This window comes from Oncorhynchus clarkii, chromosome 16 (assembly GCF_045791955.1).
Source record: "Oncorhynchus clarkii lewisi isolate Uvic-CL-2024 chromosome 16, UVic_Ocla_1.0, whole genome shotgun sequence".
NCBI classification, from domain to species: domain Eukaryota; kingdom Metazoa; phylum Chordata; class Actinopteri; order Salmoniformes; family Salmonidae; genus Oncorhynchus; species Oncorhynchus clarkii.
In genome coordinates this window covers 23,734,281-23,753,197 of record NC_092162.1, presented here as the reverse complement: position 1 = coordinate 23,753,197, position 18,917 = coordinate 23,734,281, and the positions used below count along the sequence as shown (strand labels likewise).

Sequence of the window (18,917 nt, the reverse complement as noted above, 5' to 3'; positions counted from 1 at the left end):
GTCTGAAGGTACCATGTTCATCTGTAAAAACAATAGTACACAAGTATAAACACCATGGGACCACGCAGTCATCATACCGCTCAGGAAGGAGACGCGTTCTGTCTCCTAGAGATGAACGTACTTTGGTGCGAAAAGTGCAAATCAATCCCAGAACCACAGCAACGGACCCTGTGAAGATGCTGCAGGAAACAGGTACAAAAGCATCTATATCCACAGTCAAACGAGTCCTATATCAACCTAAAAGGCTGCTCAGCAAGGAAGAAGCCACTGCTCCAAAACCGCCATAAAAAAGCCAGACTACGGTTTGCAACTGCACATGGGGACAAAGATCATACTTTTTGGAGAAATGTCCTCTGGTCTGATGAAACAAAAATAGAACTGTTTGGCCATAATGATGTTTGGAGGAAAAAGGAGGTGGCTTGCAAGCCGAAGAACACCATCCCAACCGTGAAGCACAGGGTTGGCAGCATTATGTTTGGGGGTGCTTTTCTGCAGGAGGGACTGGTGCACTTCACAAAATAGATGGCATCATGAGGACAGAAAATTATGTGGATATATTGAAGCAACATCTGAAAACATCAGTCAAGAAGTTAAAGCTTGGTCGCAAATGGGACTTCCAAATGGATAATGAGCCCAAGTATACTTCCAAAGTTGTGGCAAAATAGCTTAAGGACAACAAAGTCAAGGTATTGGAGTGGCCGTCACAAAGCCCCGACCTCAATCCCATAGAAAATGTGTGGGCAGAACAGTAAAAATGTGTGCGAGCAAGGAGGCCTACAAACCTGACTCAGTTACAACAGCTCTGTCAGGAGGAATGGGACAAAATTCACCCAAGTTATTGTGTGAAGATTGTGGAAGGCTACCCGAAATGTTTGACCCAAGTTAAACAATTTAAAGGCAATGTTACCAAATACTAATCGAGTGTAGGTAAACTTCTGACCCACTGGAAATGTGATAAAATAAATAAAAGCTGAAATAAATCAGTCTCTCTACTATTATTCTGGCATTTCACATTCTTAAAATAAAGTGGTGATCCTAACTGACCTAAAACAGGGAATTTTGACTAGGATTAAATGGCAGGAATGTGAAAAACTGAGTATAAGGTGTATGTAAACTTCCGACTTCAACTGTACATTTGAGATGAGTAATGCAAGATTTGTAAACATTATTAAAGTGGCATTATTAAAGTGACTAGTGATCCATTTATTAAAGTGGCCATTAATTTTGCTGTATGAAGGCAGCAGCCTCACTGTGATAGTGGTGGCTGTTTAACAGTCGGATGGCCTTGAGACTGAAAAATTGCTTCTGACTCTCAGTCCCAGCTTTGACGCACCTGTACTAACCTCGTCTCCTGGATGGTAGCAGGGTGGACAGGCAGTGGCTCGGGTGGTTGTTGTCCTTGATGATCTTTTTGGCCTTTCTGTGACATGCTGTAGGTGTCCTGGAGGACAGGTAATTTGTCCCCGGGGATGCGTTGTGCAGCCCGCACCACCCTCTGGAAAGCCCTGTGGTTATGGGCGGTCCAGTTGCTGGATCAGGCAGTGATACAACCCGACAGGATGCTCTCAATTGTGCATCTGTAAAAGTTTGTGAGGGTTTTAGGTGACAAGACACATTTCTTCAGCCTCCTGAGGTTGAAGAAGCACTGGTGCGCTTTCTTCACCACAATGTCTGTGTGGGTGGGCCATTTCAGATTGTCTGTGATTTTTATGCCTGAGGAACTTAAAACTTTCCACCTTCTCCACTGCTGTGCCGTCGATGTGGATAGGGGGGTACTCCCTCTGCTGTTTCCTGAAGTCCACAATCATCTCCTTTGTTTCGTTGACATTGAGTGAGAGGTTGTTTTCCTGGCGCCACACTCTGAGTTTGTTCGTATAGGTGCATACTAAATACCCCATATGAAATACAAGAAACATAGTATGGTTGGTGCTTGAGATGAATAGTCGTATTTGTAACAAATAAAAAACAAAGTACTATATTGCATTCAAAGTGTTCGTATTTCTCCCTCTTTGACAACAGTGGGTGGCAGAGACAGATAGGAAATCACTCGGACAAGAGATTCCAAAATGTCGCCACACTTTGGTGGAGCCTGAGGCTAATCTCTAAATGAAAACAACAAGACACCGTAAACTCTCTATCCCCTGCCAAGAAACAATTATCTGCTATCTTCCCCTCTATAAATCACACAAAAAAGTGTGTGTGAATTGTGTGTGTACATGCATGCATTTGTGTGTGCGTGCGTGTGCATGTTCTGCACATGTATACATTGTTTGTGTGTGTGCACTGTGTGTAGTTGCACATATATGCACTATGCATGGGTTCTAGTCAAATAAACTTGTCACTTGGTGGGAAAGTTACTGAATTTGAATTATAAAGGGAGCTCAATTCCACCCTGCTCTGCCTGAGGAGTTGATACTTTGGCGTCCAGATTCCCGATATAGAGACCTCATCTCAAAAACCCCACCAGTTCTACATCAGGTCCTTGTCTGTCTTTCAGAGGACTGACAAAGGGACACTTGGAATCTCCCCTAAACAGCTGGCTGACCAGACCAGTAAGTACAGCGGCCTGTGGACTGACAGCTGAAAACCACTATTAAAAATAGACTGTGCTTCATTCCTCTACTGTTGCCGATGGACCGGACAGCTCAGAGGTGATTTCTGGTACAGCCTGTGTGTGTATGTGCATGTGTGTGCGTGCGTGTCTGCGTATGAGTGAGTGTGTGTCTGATTGTCAGTACCAAGTGTGTGTGTGTGCTTGTCTGCATGTGTATGTGTATCTGCGCGTGCATATATGTGCGTGTCTGACTTAATTTGTGTGTGTGTTTGTGTGACTGTGGGTCCCCGGTGGCTCACTGCCCTTTAGCCCCTTCACTTTGCATTAATCTGCAGTCACTTGATAAAAGAGGAGCGTCGGCCAGCAGCGATGTACGAAGGAATCCAAGTAGCCAGTACACTCAGGCCACCCCAAGTCCCCTGATAGAGGAGAGACCCAGTGCAGTGCAAGGGTGACACATAGACACACAAATGCTACGCACTACACACACATACTTGGTATACACACACAAAATTGGTACCCACCACACACATTACCCACGACACACAGCACCAGACACATGTGGATGATGTCATTCCCTGCCGCCCTCCCACTAGCCTGACTGCTGCCAACACACAAACAGACAAGGCCCAGCCAGGAAGCAAGATCATACCAACCAATGGAGGTCTCCCCTCTCAAGGCTGTGAACAATAAATGTCGGCAAGTTAGTCATCCTCATTGCATCCCGAAATGAAATAATTAGGTCCTTCAAGTCTGTGAGGTGCCGTTATATTTTTAAAGTCATTTTAAAGTAAATCGGTCAAAGAAAGACTTTGTGTTTACTCGGCCCACCCAATAACTGCAACATTAACTTTATTATAACTATCTTTATGGGACTATTGTTATAGTAAGACAGAATGTAGCATGCCTCGATAAAAATGTTAGTATCTTAAGAGTATGAGAATGCAATATTACGAAAGGATGCAAAAAACACAATGTAGGATGGGACATTGTAGTAATATAGTTCTGTTTATTTTCAGACATGGATAAGAGATCATTGACATTCTTCTTTGACTTTTTTTTTTACAGCAGCTGATAAAACAGATAAAATCTTTTAGTTCCTCATGTGTGCGGATGTAAAAAATAAAAATAAAAACTAGAGTTGACTGAAAAAGTACAGAAGATACTGTAGCTTCAAGTGTTAGAAAAGACACAGTGGCATCAAGGAAGTCTTCATCTTCATTCCTTCGACCGTTTAGAAAACTCTTTAGTTTGAAAAGTGGATTGTCGAATACATCACCTATGTCTTCATTCTAGCGTCATCACAGAGTCAATCAAATATTTTAAAAGCTGATTACTTTATCCATATTACATAGTTACCCCATCCTTAAAATTATATTTATCCTAAATCACAAATGTACCTAATTTGATTGATAAACAGGAAGTAATCTATGGAACCTGGGAGTTTACTTTCTCACATATTAGCATTAGCATTGTTGCGCGCAAAATAATAAGACTTATAGGAGCCATGGTAGCATGATCGAAGCATTCCCAAATCAACTCAGTCACTTCATTCCAATTCCCTACCATTCCCATTGCTTTGTGTTGTTAGGTTCTAATTCTCAGAGTAAAAACACACATTATGAAAGCCCAGAGGGTCAATACAGCTGCATTCAGACAAAACATGTTTCCACCACCACAAGTATATAAACTCCAATTTAGGCACTCCTCCTTCTCTCAAATCCTTACATATTTTATGGTTCAACAGGAAGACTAAGTAATAGGGTAATAAACCATCATTTCTCCCTTAAGGGGATCTGACCTTACCTCAACCCCTCATTTGCCTAATCCACAGATGTCCATCCGTATCCCCTGTAGCACTCCTGTGACTTCTTCCCGTCCATCCAATACATTCCAAAGCCATCTGGCTCCTACAGATAACCATTAACTTCTGATGTAAAAACCAGTCTCTTTCACTCCTTAGATACTATACTTCTGAGTATAACAATGTTCCAAGTTTAACGCAGAATCTAACAGTATCCAACACCGTTAACACTAAGTAAACAACTTTAAAGATCGCGCCAACAGACATAGTCGCCCTGCTTCTAGCTCCTAGACAACTTTGCAGTATTTTAGTTTTTTGTATTATTTCTTACATTATTTTCTCTATTACCTACAGGCGAAAATCACTTTTGGATATTAGATTGGTGGTCACTCACCATAAATTGAACTTCCTGGACCCTTTGTTTAAACTGCCCGAGGCAACTCCATTCATCCCGGGTGACACTCCAAAACAACTGCCGAAGGAGGAGAAGTGGGGACTTAGTCAGACTCAGGAAACAGGCATACCACCCACTGCTTCAGAGTATATTACTCTGTAGCAGTCAATCCATGGACAATAAAATAGATGAGCTCAGGGCAAGGATCGTCCAGACAGAGACATATTCTGCTTTACAGAATCGTGGCTCTCTCTGGACACATTGTCCCCGTCCATAGAACCAGCGTGGTCCTACGTTCATTGTGTGGTCAGGAACAAAGAACTATCCGGGAAAAACAAAGGTAAGGAGCATGTTTCATGACAAACAACTCATGGTGTTATTGGGTAACGTACAGGAACTCAAGTCCTTTGGTTCTCCCGATCTGGAATACCTCCTTCAAATGCCGACCACATTACCTCCCAAGACAATTGTCTTCGGTAATAGTCACTGCCATGTACATTTCCTCACAAGCAGACACTGCGACAGCACTCAAGAAACCGCATATCCTGAAGGCACATTTATTGTAGCTGGGGACGTTAATAAAGGAAATCTGAGGAAAACACTACCAAAATGCTATCAACATCTTTGCTACTCATGGTGCGAAAATTCTTGTTCATTGCTACTCTCCCTTCCGGGATGGCTACAAGGCCCTAACCTCACTTTGGAAATCTGACCATACCTCTTCCTCAACGTCAACAAAAGCTGATCGTGAACTACAGGAGACAGCAGACCTGAAATGATCCCTTCACACCAACAATGTGGTGAAGAAGGCGCAACAACACCTCTTCAACCCCTAAGTCCCTTACAAACATCTACAGATGCACCCTTGACAGCATCCTGTCAGGCAGTATAACCGCCTGGTACGGCAATTGTAACGTCGATAACAGCAGGGCACTCTAGGGGTGGTACGGTCAGCCCAACGCACCATCGGGGGCACACTGCCTGCCCTCCAGGATATCTACAGCACCCGGTGTCACAGGAAGGCCAACATCATCATCAAGGACCTCAGCCACCCGAGCCACGGACTGTTCACCCCGCTACCATCTAGAAGACAGAGACAGTACATCAAAGCTGGGACCGAGAGACTGATAAAGAGCTTATATCCCCAGGCCATCAGAGTGTTAAATAGCCACCACTAGATGGCCTCCACCCAGTACTGTGCTATCTGCCCACTACCCTACTCTGCCCCTCAGTCACTATCACTAGCTGGCCACCACCGGGTACTCTAGCCTGCACCTTAGGGACTACTACATAGTCAATGACCACTGGTCACTTTAATAATATTTACATACTATTTATACATCCATTGCTGTACTACATAAAACATTTAAAAAATAAATTTGCGATTATTGTGTGCTTGTTGAAATTTACTCCACCGATCGATAGGAACATAAGCATATCGCTGCACCCACTATATAGCACTTGTTAAACTGTGTACGCAAACAATAACATTTCATTTTAAGAAATACAAATCTTCGGTCGCTGACTCTCCAGGTCCATAGACCACTCACGAAAGGTAAATATGCAATTTCAGTGAACTATCCCTTTAACATGTAAAACAAATAGGCACAATGAGCTAAAAACATTCTTACATCACCAGCATTGCTTCTCAGCCCATGCTGAACTATTCTGTCCAGATATCTCATACAGAAAATATATTTGCTTTAAAAAAAGCAGTCTAGTGACTCCAAAAATATTTTCCCAAATAACTTCTTGGCTTTCAAAATGCAAACCAAGGAAACCTAGGTGTTCACTGTTTCCTGTAGCATTCAAAGAGCAATAAGGAATTTACACAAGAAAACATCTCACGTTACTTGACCACTTTCTAAGTACAAACTGCTTGCGAACTTTCAACTCAAGCCATAACACATAACCGACTATTGGACCTCTCACCACACAGTGGTCGGTTACATGCTATGGCTTAAGTTCAAAGTGCCGCAGTCTCAATCACAATTCAACACTGCATTGCCATAGGAGGGCGACTCCCGTCAAACTCTCACTCCATTCGCTAAGACGCCAGCAATTTGGCGGCGTATAGAAGTAGTCCGCCCAGGCCGGCTGCGGTCGCTATGGCGATGGCCCTGGCCAGCAGGAACTCCATAGAGTCCTCGAGCTTGGTGTGCAGCCGCAGCACCTGGCGCTGGGTGTCCTCGCGGCTGCCCGAGTTCTCCACCACGTGACTGGCCAATCCCCGCTTCTCATTTAGGGGCATCTGGGCGGCCACACGCTGCTCCGCCTGCTCCTGGGTCAACCCGTCCCGGTTCATGAGGCGCGACAGCTGGGTGGCCGGGTCACTGGATCAGGAAAAGAGAACATGTTTAACCCTTTACACTGGCAGATTTGGACAAATGATAAGCGCCTAAATTGGAATGCAGTGGCTGTACAGTAACATGATATACATGACATCAGAGGGTTTTGACTGACAGCCGTTCTAAACTTGAGCATTGCATGAGAATAAATTGCACCCATCCCTCTAGCTAATTGGGCAACTTTTGCAATTGTTTTGTTGTCTGGGTGAGGGAAATGCTGTAAATTACAAAAATGAGACTTGAGGAATATAATACTGATTTGATGTCATACAATGCACTCATGACTCTGTTCTATGGCCACCAAAATTACGATGTGCTTCTGTGAATTGCCTTGTGAAAGCCTAACACTAATATAGTATTTCATAATTTAGCTGGTAATGCTAGCAATAGAACAAGCTTTATATGTATGCCCACCTGACCCAGATTACGATTTATAATGGACCGTTGTTGGAAACAACACCTCCACTTCACTGATCTTCAACACAGGGGCCCCACAAGGGTGCGTGCTCAGACCCCTCCTGTACTCCCTGTTCACCAATGACTGCGTGGCCATGCAAGCCTCCAATTCAATCATCAAGGTTGCAGATGTCACAACAGTAGTAGACCTGATTATCAACAATGACGAGACAGCCTACAGGGAGGTGGTGAGGGCCCTGGAAAAAAACTCCCTCTCAACGTCAACAAAACGAAGGAGCTGATTATGGACTACAGGAGACAGTAGAGGGAGAACGCCTCAATCCACATAGACGGGACCGCAGTGGAGAAGGAGGAGAGGTTCAAGTTTCTTGGCATACACATCACTGAAAATCTGAAAATATCCACCCACAGACAGTGTGTTGATGAAGGCGCAACAGTACCTCTTCAACTTTAGGAGGCTGAAGACATTTGGCTAAAACCTAAAACCCTCACAAACTTTTACAGATGCACAATTGAGAGCATCCTGTCGGGTTGTATCGCCACATTATTATTTCTATTGACAGTTTCCCCAACTAACAATTCTAGCGACAGAGATAACGTTTTTGTAATGTTACCCACCACAGTGCCCTCAAAGCTCATCACTAAGCTAAGGACCCTGGGACTAAACACCACCCTCTGCAACAGGATCCTGGACTTCCTGAAAGGCCGCCCACAGGTGGTAAGGGTAGGTAACAACACATCTGACACGCTGAACCTCAGGGGTGTTTGTGCTTAGTACCCTCCTGTACACCCTGTTCATCCACGACTGTGTGGCCAAGCACGACTCCAACACCATCAATAAGTTTGCAGACGACACAACGGTGGTAGGCCTGATCACTGACAACGATGAGACAGCCTATAGGGAGGAGGTCAGAGACCTGGCAGTGTGGTACCAGGACAACAACCTCTCCCTCAACATTAAGACAAAGAGCTGATCGAGGACTACAGGAAAAGGAGGGCCGAGCACAAATTGACAGGTCTGTAGTGGAGCGGGGCCAAAGCTTCAAGTTCCTTGGTGTCCACATCACCAACAAACTATCATGGTCCAAACACACCAAGACAGTTTTGAACAGGGCATGAGAACGCCTATTCCCCTCAGGAGACTGAAAAGAGTGTCCCCAGATCCTCAAAAAGTTCTACAGCTGCACCATCGAGAGCATCCTGACTGGTTGCATCACCGCCTGGTATGGAAACTGCTCGGCATCCGACCACAAGGCGCTACAAAGAGTAGTGTGTATGGCCCAGTAACCCGTACATTGACTTGGTACTCATATAGCCTCATTATTGTTATTTTACTTTCGTTTATTTAGAAAATACTTTCTCACTCTGCACTGTTTGTTAAGGGCTTGTAAGTAAACATTTCAAGGTCTACACCTGTTGTATTAGGCGGATGTGACAAATAACATTTTATTTGACCCATAATGTTCCCCAGATGTTTGAGTGTCCAGTTTTCAGTTAGTTAGGGGAACATTCTATGTACGTTAGCAAAAACCTCCTGAAACCTATTTAGCAGGTTCTGGCATTAGAGTTAGGAGATTATTCCCTAAATATTAAACAGAACGTGGTCACCATGACCTCAGAATATTCCATATTAAATGTTCTAGACACGTTTAATTGGAACGCTGCAAGAACTGTATCCATGGAATATTCTTTGAAGGAATATTCCCATAACCCTCGGAGAACTGGACACAGAAATGTTCTTGCAGCATTCTCACGAAACGTGTCTAGAACATTAATATTGAATATTCTGAGGTCATGGTGACCACGTTCTGGGTAAGTTCTGTTTGACATTAAGGAAATGGTCTCTTGGAAATAGTACTTGCCCTTGTTGAACTTCTCTCTGGTCTAGGTTTAGGAAAGCTAAAAAGGTGCCGCTTGGTCGTTCGCAGCACGAGGTCAGCATTCAATTTACCTGAATTCTGAGCGCAGCGCAATACCCCAAAGCGCCGTGCTGCAATAGTTGTCATGATACTCAGTATCACAAAACTCAATGTATCATGGGAAGGAAAGTCAACATGAAGCAGAACACATTTCTTGAGGAAAACAGTCATAAGGTAGGAAGCAAACAGATATTGTCACATTTATTTCCCAAGCTAGAGCACACCATATTTTATGTTGAAACCTTTAAGCAGGTTCAAACCTTTAGAAATGAAAGGTCGGAGAGCCGTAGTTGGTCTTACCAGTACACCACCACAGTGTGGTTAAGGAAGCGGGTGAGACGCCGCGTCTCGAAGAGCAGGGGCACGTCTAGCACCACGTAGCGATAACCTGGAGGGGAAAGAGCAGCAGCACTACAATAGAGCCCTCACACCAGAGCCGTGGAACTACTGTACTGTACTTCCTACCAATCCACCCTCTATGGAAAGTTACAATGTTAGGTATTCCATGGTTTATTCTCCATATGTCCCATTAAGAATTTCTTACACTTTTTCATATGATTGTTTTGACGTATGCAATTTAGTGGCAATATACAATATATGATACATTTGCTGTAGACGGGAAGACCACCCCAGGAAAAAAAATATTATTATAATGTACTGCTGTAATTGTCTTTTTTACACTTAGTTAGCAAACCTCGGAGGAAGAAAAATAAGATCTGTTTGAGCATGGCCTTGTGGATCTCTGGGTGGGTGATGGAGTTAAGCAGGCGCCGCTTGTCCTCGCTGGCGAAGATGAGCTGACCCAGCTTCTGCCGGTCGATCTCCCCATTTTCCAGCAGGATCTCGGGGCCAAAGTGCTTCACGATCCGGCAGTAGGCCGGACTGTGGGGCTCCACCACTGGCAAAGACACAGGACACGGTTAGCTTAACCTGATTAAAGACATGGGTCATATTCATTAAGGCAACCAACAGAATGTGTTCTCAAACATTTGCATCGGAAAACAAAAATGAGCATTTCTTAATTGACAAGTCCATGTAGTACCTCTCGGTTTCAGTCAAATTTTTTCCCCTATTTGGTGTCTAATGAATACGACAACCCTGGCCACGGCTTTCTCACAGCCATCCAATATAAATACGCCTGTGTTGTCTAGGGTTGAATAGTTTCCCGGTATTTTACAAAAATGTTCCATCCCAAGATTTAACAAATTTTCTCCGGGTAACCCAGTATTTCCCGCCAAAACAGGTAGTCTCAATCTAAAGCATATAAATATGTCTGGATTTGATTAGAGCTTCTAACGGCATGAAAATTCAAGCCTGATGATACCTGAGCCTGATGAACCCTACATTAAGGATATTTTATGAGCCCATGCCTAAAAATGCCCAAACGATTTTGCCATTAACCAATGATTTACATGATAGATAGACTACCGCACATTATGCACGACAGAATAACATAAAAGCCCATTGATGTAGTTATGCTAAATGGTAAATGAATGCAACAAGCTCCAGTAAGCTAATCTTTTTGAGTGTGGACTGTATTATGCTGCATTACATGGACTGGAATTACACACCGCGTTCAAACCATGCGATGCTGGTGCTGGACATGCAGCCTACAAAGGCTAGCGAATTTGATTTAAATTGTGAAATATAATAGAGCTTATTTTAAGCATATACAGTTGAAGTCGGAAGTTTACATACACCTTAGCCAAATACATTTACACTCAGCTTTTCACAGTTCCTGACATTTAATCCTAGTAAAAATTCCCTGTCTTAGGTCAGTTAGGATCACCACTTTATTTTAAGAATGTGAAATGTCAGCATAATGGTAGAGAGAATTATTTATTTCAGCTTTAATTTCTTTCATCACATTCCCAGTGTGTCAGAAGTTTACATGCACTCAATTTGTATTTGATAGCATTGCCTTTAAATTGTTTAACTTGGGTCAAACGTTTCAGGTAGCCTTCCACAAGCTTAAGTTGAGTGAATTTTGTCCCATTCCTCCTGACAGAGCTGGTGCATTTGGAAGACCCATTTGCGACCAAGCTTAAACTTCCTGACTGATGTCTTGAGATGTTGCTTCAATACATCCACATCGTTTTCCATCCTCATGATTCTATCTATTTTGTGAAGTGCACCAGTCCCTCCTGCAGCAAAGCACCCCCACAACATGATGCTGCCACCCCCGTGCTTAACGGTTGGGATGGTGATCTTCGGCTTGCAAGCCTCCCCCTTTTTCCTCCAAAAATAACGATGGTCATTATGGCCAAACAGTTCTATTTTTGTTTCATCAGATCAGAGGACATTTCTCCAAAAAGTACGATCTTTGTCCCCATGTGCAGTTGCAAACCGTAGTTTGGATTTTTTTTATGGCGGTTTTGGAGCAGTGGCTTCTTCCTTGCTGAGCAGCCTTTCAGGTTATGTCGATATAAGACTCGTTTGACTGTGGATATAGATACTTTTGTACCCGTTTCCTCCAGCATCTTTACAAGGTCCGTTGCTGTTGTTCTGGGATTGATTTTCACTTTTCGCACCAAAGTACGTTCATCTCTAGGAGACAGAACACGTCTCCTTCCTGAGCGGAATGACGGATGCGTGACCCCATGGTGTTTATACTTGCGTACTATTGTATGATGGAATTTTCTGGAATTTTCCAAGCTGTTTAAAGGCACAGTCCACTTAGTGTATGTTCACTTCTGACCCACTGGAATTGTGATACAGTGAATTATAAGTTAAATAATCTGTCTGTAAACAATTTTTGGAAAAATTACTTGTGTCATGCACAAAGTAGATGTCCTATCCGACTTGCCAAAGCCATAGTTTGTAAACAAGAAATTTGTGGAGTGGTTGAAAGACAAGTTAATGACTGTAAACCTCCGACTTCAACTGTATTGTCTACCTTTCATAATAATCCTACCCATTTCTCTCTCTATTGTTGCTTCATTTCTTCCTCGCTTTCAACAGCTAAATTAAATATGTTGTACTTATCTTCATAATTGTAATGACATAATGAATAATATAGGACTAGAATAAGATGCAGACGGCTTTCAATTATTTTCACAAAGATTGAATGGTTATGGTCTGAATAAATAGGCCTAACTTCTGTAGCCTACCCTCATTGCGTGTGTTCTCTCTTCTTTCAAAACTCATCGCGAGTTCTATTGGCTGCTGTAATTAACATTCAGCAAACAAGAGCTTGCATCCCACTTCGAATAGTCTATTATTAAACGGAAAAGAAACCAAAAAATGTCCAGCAAGATATTTTAGTCTAGCTTTTCCTGGGACTCCAAGAGCTAACCCACTTGGCACAGATGTCAATTCAACGTCTATTCCACATTGGTTCAACCAGTGTGCGCCCAGTGGGAAGAAGCGTTTAAAGGAGAGAGGCCAGCGTAGCGCAGGTGCGTATTGCGCAAGAGACAGAGGCTATAAGTTAGAAGCTTATGCATCACCCATCATTCATTAGATAAATAACGCTAATACTGCATTCAATTTATTACCTGAAAGAGGTAGGGTAGGATTTTATATATACTGAACAACAATATAAACGCAAGTGTAAAGTATTGGTCCAATGTTTCATGAGCTGAAATAAGATCCCACAAATGTTCCATATGCACAAAATGCTTATTTCTCTCAAATTTGGTGCACAAATTTGTTTACATTCCAGTTAGTGAGTATTTCTCCGATGCCAAGATAATCCATCCACCTGACAGGTGTGGTATATCAAGAAGCTGATTAAACAGCATGATTACACAGGTGCACCTTGTGCTGTGGACAATGAAAGGCCACTCTAAAATGAACAGTTGTCACACAACACAATACCACAGATGTCTCAAGTTGAGGGAGCGTGCAATTTGAATGCTAACTGCAGGAAACGTCCACCAGTGCTGTTGCCAGAGAATTTAATGTTAATTTCTATACCCTAAGCCGCCTCCAACGTCTTTTTAGAGAATTTGGCAGTACGTCCAACTGGCCTCACAACCACAGACCACGTGTATGGCTTCGTGTGGGTGAGCGGTTTGCTTATGTCAACGTTATGAACAGAGTGCCCTATGGTGGAGGTGGGGTTATGGTATGGCAGGCATAAGCTACAGACAAACACAATTGCATTTTATCGATGGAAATCTGTGACCAACAGATGCATATCTATATTCCCAGTCACGTGAAATCCATAGATTAGGGCCTAATACATTTTTTGAATTGACTGATATCCTTGTAACTCAGTAAAATCTTTGAAATCGTTGCATATTGCATTTAGATTTTTGTTCAGTGTGTATAGAGTGCATTTATTCCACATTTTGTTATGTTACAGACTTATTCTAAAATTGATTAAATTGTTTTTTGGGGGGCGTAAATCAGAAAACCCGTCAGTATCTGGTGTGACCACCATTTGCCTCATGCAGCGCGACATCTCCTTTGCATAGAGTTGATCAGGCTGTTGATTGTGGCTTCTTCAATGGCTGTGCAAAGTTGCTGGATATTGGTGGGAACTGGAACACGCTGTGTACACGTCAATCCAGAGCATCCCAAACATGCTCAATGCATGATATGTCTGGTGTGTATGCAGGCCATGAAAGAACTGGGACATTTTCAGCCTCCCGGGAATTTTGTACATCTCCTTGTGACATGTGGTCGTGCATTATCAGGCTGAAAAATGTTGTGATGGCAGCAGATGAATGCACAACAATGGGCCTCAAGATCTCGTCACGGTATCTCTGTGCATTAAAATTGCCATTGTTAAAATGCAATTGTGTTCATTGGCCGTTGCTTATGCCTGCCTATAGCATAACCCCACCGCCACCATGGGGCCGTCTTTTCACAATGTTGACGTCAGCAAACCACTCGCACACACAACGTCATCTGTCCAGTACAGTTGAAACCGGGATTCAGCCGTGAAGAGCACACTTCTCTAGTGTGCTAGTGGCCATGAAGTCGGTTACGACGCCAAACTACAGTCAGGTCCAGACACTGGTGAGGACAATGAGCAGGCAGGTTAGCTTCCATGAGATTGTTTCTGCAGAAATTGTTCCGTTGTACAAACCCAGATTCATCAGCTGCCCAGGTGGCAGGTCTCAGACGATTCCGCAGGTGAAGAGCCCTGATGTGGAGGTCCTGGAGTGGTGTGGTTACAGATGGTCTGCTGTTGTGATGCCGGTTGGACATACTGCCAAATTCTTTAAAATAACGTTGGAGGCTGCTTATGGTAGAGAAATTAACATTAAATTCAATGGGATATCTGTGGCACTGTATTGTGTGACAAAACTGCACATTTAGAGTGGCCTTTCATTGTCCCTAGCACAATCTGATACCTGTCAGATGGATGGATTATTTTGGCAAAGGAGAAATGCTAACTAACGGGAATGTAAACAAATTTGTGGACATTTTAGAGAAATAAGCTTTTGGTGCATATGGAAAATTCCGGGGATATTTTATTTCAGCTCGTGAAACATGGGATCAACACTTTATATGTTGCGTTTGTTTAGTGCAATATACCAGTTTCTCAGTTACTTATCCTGGGAAAAGGGAGTGGGTTTGGGCCGTAAATCTCAGTAATTCTCGGTAACCCGGTTCCCGCTATTCAACCCTAGTGTTGTCAAAACAGACGGAATCCCTTTAAATACGTCAACAGGACAGTTCTTTCAAAATGAGTCTGGATTGAATACGACCGGATTCATGATGGCATATCAGAAACGGCTGGTGGGAGGAGCTACAGTGGGTATAGAAAGTCACCACCCCTTTCAAAAATATTCACATTTTGTTGCCTTACAGCCTGAAATGAAAACATAACATCCAGCTTTATTTACACACAGTAACCCACAATATCCAAGTAAAACATATTTTTTAGACTCTGGAAACGAATTAAAAGTAAAACAGTAATAAGTGACCCCCCCCTTAGAATTGCAATTGCAAACTTGCTGAGGTATAACCAACCACCTTTCAGATCACAAATCAAGCTAATTGGCTTCCATCTGTGATCAATTGTAGTGACTTTGATTAGTTCAGAATAAAAGCAGTTGTTGATAGAGGACTCCACTGCTTAGTAGTGCAATTCAAAGCAAAGAATCCACTATGGGCGGAAAGGTACTTTCAAAAGATCTACGAGATAAAGTTGTGGAAAGGCACAAGTCAGGGGATGGATATAAAATATTTCAAAGGCTTTGTCTATCCCTCGGAGCACAGTTAAGACCATTATTAAGAAGTGGAAGGCGTATGGCACCACCCAGACCATGCATAGATCAAGCCATCCCTCAGAACTGGATGACCGGGCAAGGAGGAGACTGATCAGAGAGGCAAGAAGAAAAAAACCACATCAAGTCTCGTTTGAGCTTTGCCAAAAAGCACATTGTAGATTCCGAGGCCTAGTGGCAAAAGGTGCTGTGGTCAGATGAGACCAAAATTGAACTTTTTGGGCTGAATGTAAAAAGGTCTGGCGAAAACACAATACCTCTTTCCACCCAAAGAACACCATGTCTACAGTAAAGTATGGCCGTGGCAGCATCCTGTTGTGGGGTTGTTTCTCTTCAGCAGAGACAGGAGCACATGTCAGGAAAGAAGGGAAAATGGACAGTACAAAATACTGACAGATTCTTGAGAACCTGCAGCCCTCTGCCAGGAAGTTGAAAAAGGTTCACGTTTCAACATGACAATGACCCAAAGCACACCGCCAAAGCAACCGTACAGTGGCTGAAGGACAAGAAGGTGAATGTCCAAGGATGGCCTAATCAGAGCCCCGACCTAAATCCCATCAAGAACCTGTGGAATGACTTGAAGAGTGCAGTCCATGAGCGGTCACCGTGCAATTTGACTAAGCTTGAACAACTCTGCAAGGAGGAACGGGCAAATATTGCACAGTCTAGATGTACAAAGTTAGCAGAGACGTATTCAAAGAGACTCATGGCTGTAATTCAAGCAAACGGCAGTTCCACCAAGTATTAACTCAGGGTGGCGTTCATTTATCCAAATAGGGTATTTGACTGTTTTAAATAATTTTCAGATTTCTTTGTATTAAAACAATTCACTTGGATATTGTGGGTTACTGTGTGTAAATGAAGTCAAGATTATATGTGTTTTCATTTCAGGCTAAGGCAACAAAAGGTGAACATTTTGAAAGGGGGTGATGACTTTCCATACCCACTATATAGATAGAATGGCTGGAATGGAATTAATGGAATGGCGCCAAATATGTGGTTTCCATGTTTGATACTGTTCTATCGATTCCATTCGAGTCTTTACAATGAGCCCATACTCATATCTCCTCCCACCAACCTCCTTTGCATGACATAGTGATCAATACAAATAATTGGGGCACGCTCAAGTACATTTTGCAAGGGCTTTAAACTGCACAATGGTTTTTAAAATGAATGCAAATACAAGCGTGTGGAATGTCAAAATGGACCCTGTGTGTGTGTGTGTGAGAGAGAGGGGGGAAAAAATCCCTTTCAGTCCCATAGCCTGTACCTTTTCTAGCCACCACATCGGCATCGATAATGGGGCAGCCAAGCTCTCGCAGCAGAGAGGACACAGTGCTCTTCCCTGAGGCAATTCCTCCCGTCAACCCCACCAAAAACATCCTACAGAAACATGAAGATAGGTCAGAGTAGGTATTTATTATGGATCCCCATTAGCTGCTGCCAAGGCATCAGCTACTCTTCCTGGGGTCCAGCAAAGTTGAGGAAAGTTATACAATTTTAAAAACCTTACAATACATTCAAAACAGATTTCCCGACACATTAAATGTGCCCTCAGGCCGCTACTCTACTACCACATATCTACAACACAAAATCCATGTGTACGTGTCTGTTTGGTATGTATGTTATCGTATGTATGCATGTGTCTGAGCCTGTGTGTCTCTTCACAGTCCCCGCTGTTCTATAAGGTGCATTTGTAGCTGTTTAATTTTTTTTTGATTCTACTGCTTGGATCAGCATAGAGTTCCATGTAGTCATGGCTCTATGTAGTACTGTGCGCCTCCCATAGTCTGTTCTGGACTTGAGGGCTGTGAAGAGACCTCTGGTGGCATGTCTTGTGGGGGATGCATGGGTGTCTGAGCTGTGTGGCAGTAGTTCAAACAGACAGCTCGGTGCATTCACCATGTCAACAACTCTCACAAATACAAGTAGTTAGGGATAAGGTTTGCAGTGTGGTTAGGTTTAAAAATCACACTTCAAGATCAATTGTAGAAATAGGCGGGGTTTATTACTTTGTGGCAACTTGTGATAACCCTGATTAAATCAGTAAACACATGTTTTATTAACTTACTTTTGACCTCAAGAGTCCTTTCTTTCAATTAAAAAGTGTGCAGGGGTAACGTTAGGGCAATCCGGTCCAAGAGACTGCACTGCAGCTATAACGTTAGCTCGCTAGCTGACGTCAGTTGTTGACAAGTCTTGTTCTTGTTGGATAACACCTATTTGCTCCAATAAGTCTGCACAGTCACTGCCATCCCGGCCACAGACATTACGCATACCGTTGTCGACGATTTCAGCGCAATACAAGCCCAGCTTGACGAAAGTTGACAGTGTTCGGTTACGTTAGATCAAAGATTTTTATAACTAATCCACCGTAGACGACATCAGATCGCTGTCTCATCAGCAACACTAAAAAAGTACGTCCGGGTCACAGAATTGAGAAAAGATTCAAAATAAAAGTCCCCCACGTAATAGTAGAAAAGTGTCAATAGCCTTCATGATATATGAAAAATAATTGTCTAAACATTGACAATGATTCATATTTCTTCATATTTAAGTGACATTTGATTTAAATGTGGGTTTTTAAACATGTTCCAAGGTCAAATAAATGCCACCAAAGCAAATCATTGTATATGGAATACATATTGGTTTATAGAGCAAAAACTATTCTAGGTGCCGCAGTAAAAGTATTGTAGGAAATACTCAGTAGGATGTATATCGTGCCATTTCATGAGGCTCTGAATAATATGGAGTATTGCTGGCCTTTCACTCCACCCATTCCATTGGCCACAATCCAAATCACTGTGTATGGAATACATATTGGCTTATAGAGAAAACACTATTCTAGCAAGCAATACGCAGTAGGGCCTATAGTAGGACCTCTGAATAATACAGTGTTTCCTTATTTTCTCAGCACTGTCCAGATCACAAATTACCTTTTTAAGTTCAGCACAATGATCCTATTGTTGTCTCTACCTTCTTGACCTTTGTGCGGTTGACTGTGCCCAATAATGTTTGTACCATGTGTTGCCACCACGTTGTTGTTATGTTGTGTCGCTACAATGCTGTGTTGTCATGTGTTGCTGCCTTGCTATGTTGTCGTCTTAGGTCTCTCTTCATGTAGTGTTGTGGTGATGTGTGTTTTGTCCAATATTTATATTGTATTTATTTATCTAAATCCCAGGCCCCGTCCCCGCAGGAAGCCTTTTGCCTTTTGGTAGGCCGTCATTGTAAATAAGAATTTGTTCTTAACTGACTTGCCTGGTTAAAGGTTAAATAAAGTAAAATAAAAAATT

General features: G+C 42.8%; 1 protein-coding gene across 1 annotated transcript; it reads right to left on the bottom strand.

Moving 5' to 3' along the window:
• Positions 1-3,546: 3,546 nt before the first annotated feature.
• Positions 3,547-18,044, bottom strand: LOC139368230 (dephospho-CoA kinase domain containing). The gene is made up of 5 exons (XM_071106895.1): positions 17,693-18,044; positions 16,892-17,004; positions 10,131-10,334; positions 9,737-9,824; positions 3,547-7,085 (listed from the first exon to the last, which is right to left on the bottom strand). The coding sequence occupies exons 2-5, from the start codon at positions 17,001-17,003 to the stop codon at positions 6,800-6,802; spliced, it is 690 nt and encodes a 229-aa protein (XP_070962996.1). The 5' UTR covers position 17,004; positions 17,693-18,044; the 3' UTR covers positions 3,547-6,799.
• Positions 18,045-18,917: the final 873 nt, after the last annotated feature.

Bases quoted from the DNA above. Each gene is read 5' to 3' on its own strand.
- LOC139368230 (XM_071106895.1), bottom strand. From the start codon at position 17,003: ATGTTTTTGGTGGGGTTGACGGGAGGAATTGCCTCAGGGAAGAGCACT. The intron at 10,335-16,891 runs GTACAGGCTATG...TGTCTTTGCCAG, and splicing joins CGATGTGGTGGCTAGAAAAG to TGGTGGAGCCCCACAGTCCG. The intron at 7,086-9,736 runs GTAAGACCAACT...TTCCTGATCCAG, and splicing joins CACACTGTGGTGGTGTACTG to TGACCCGGCCACCCAGCTGT.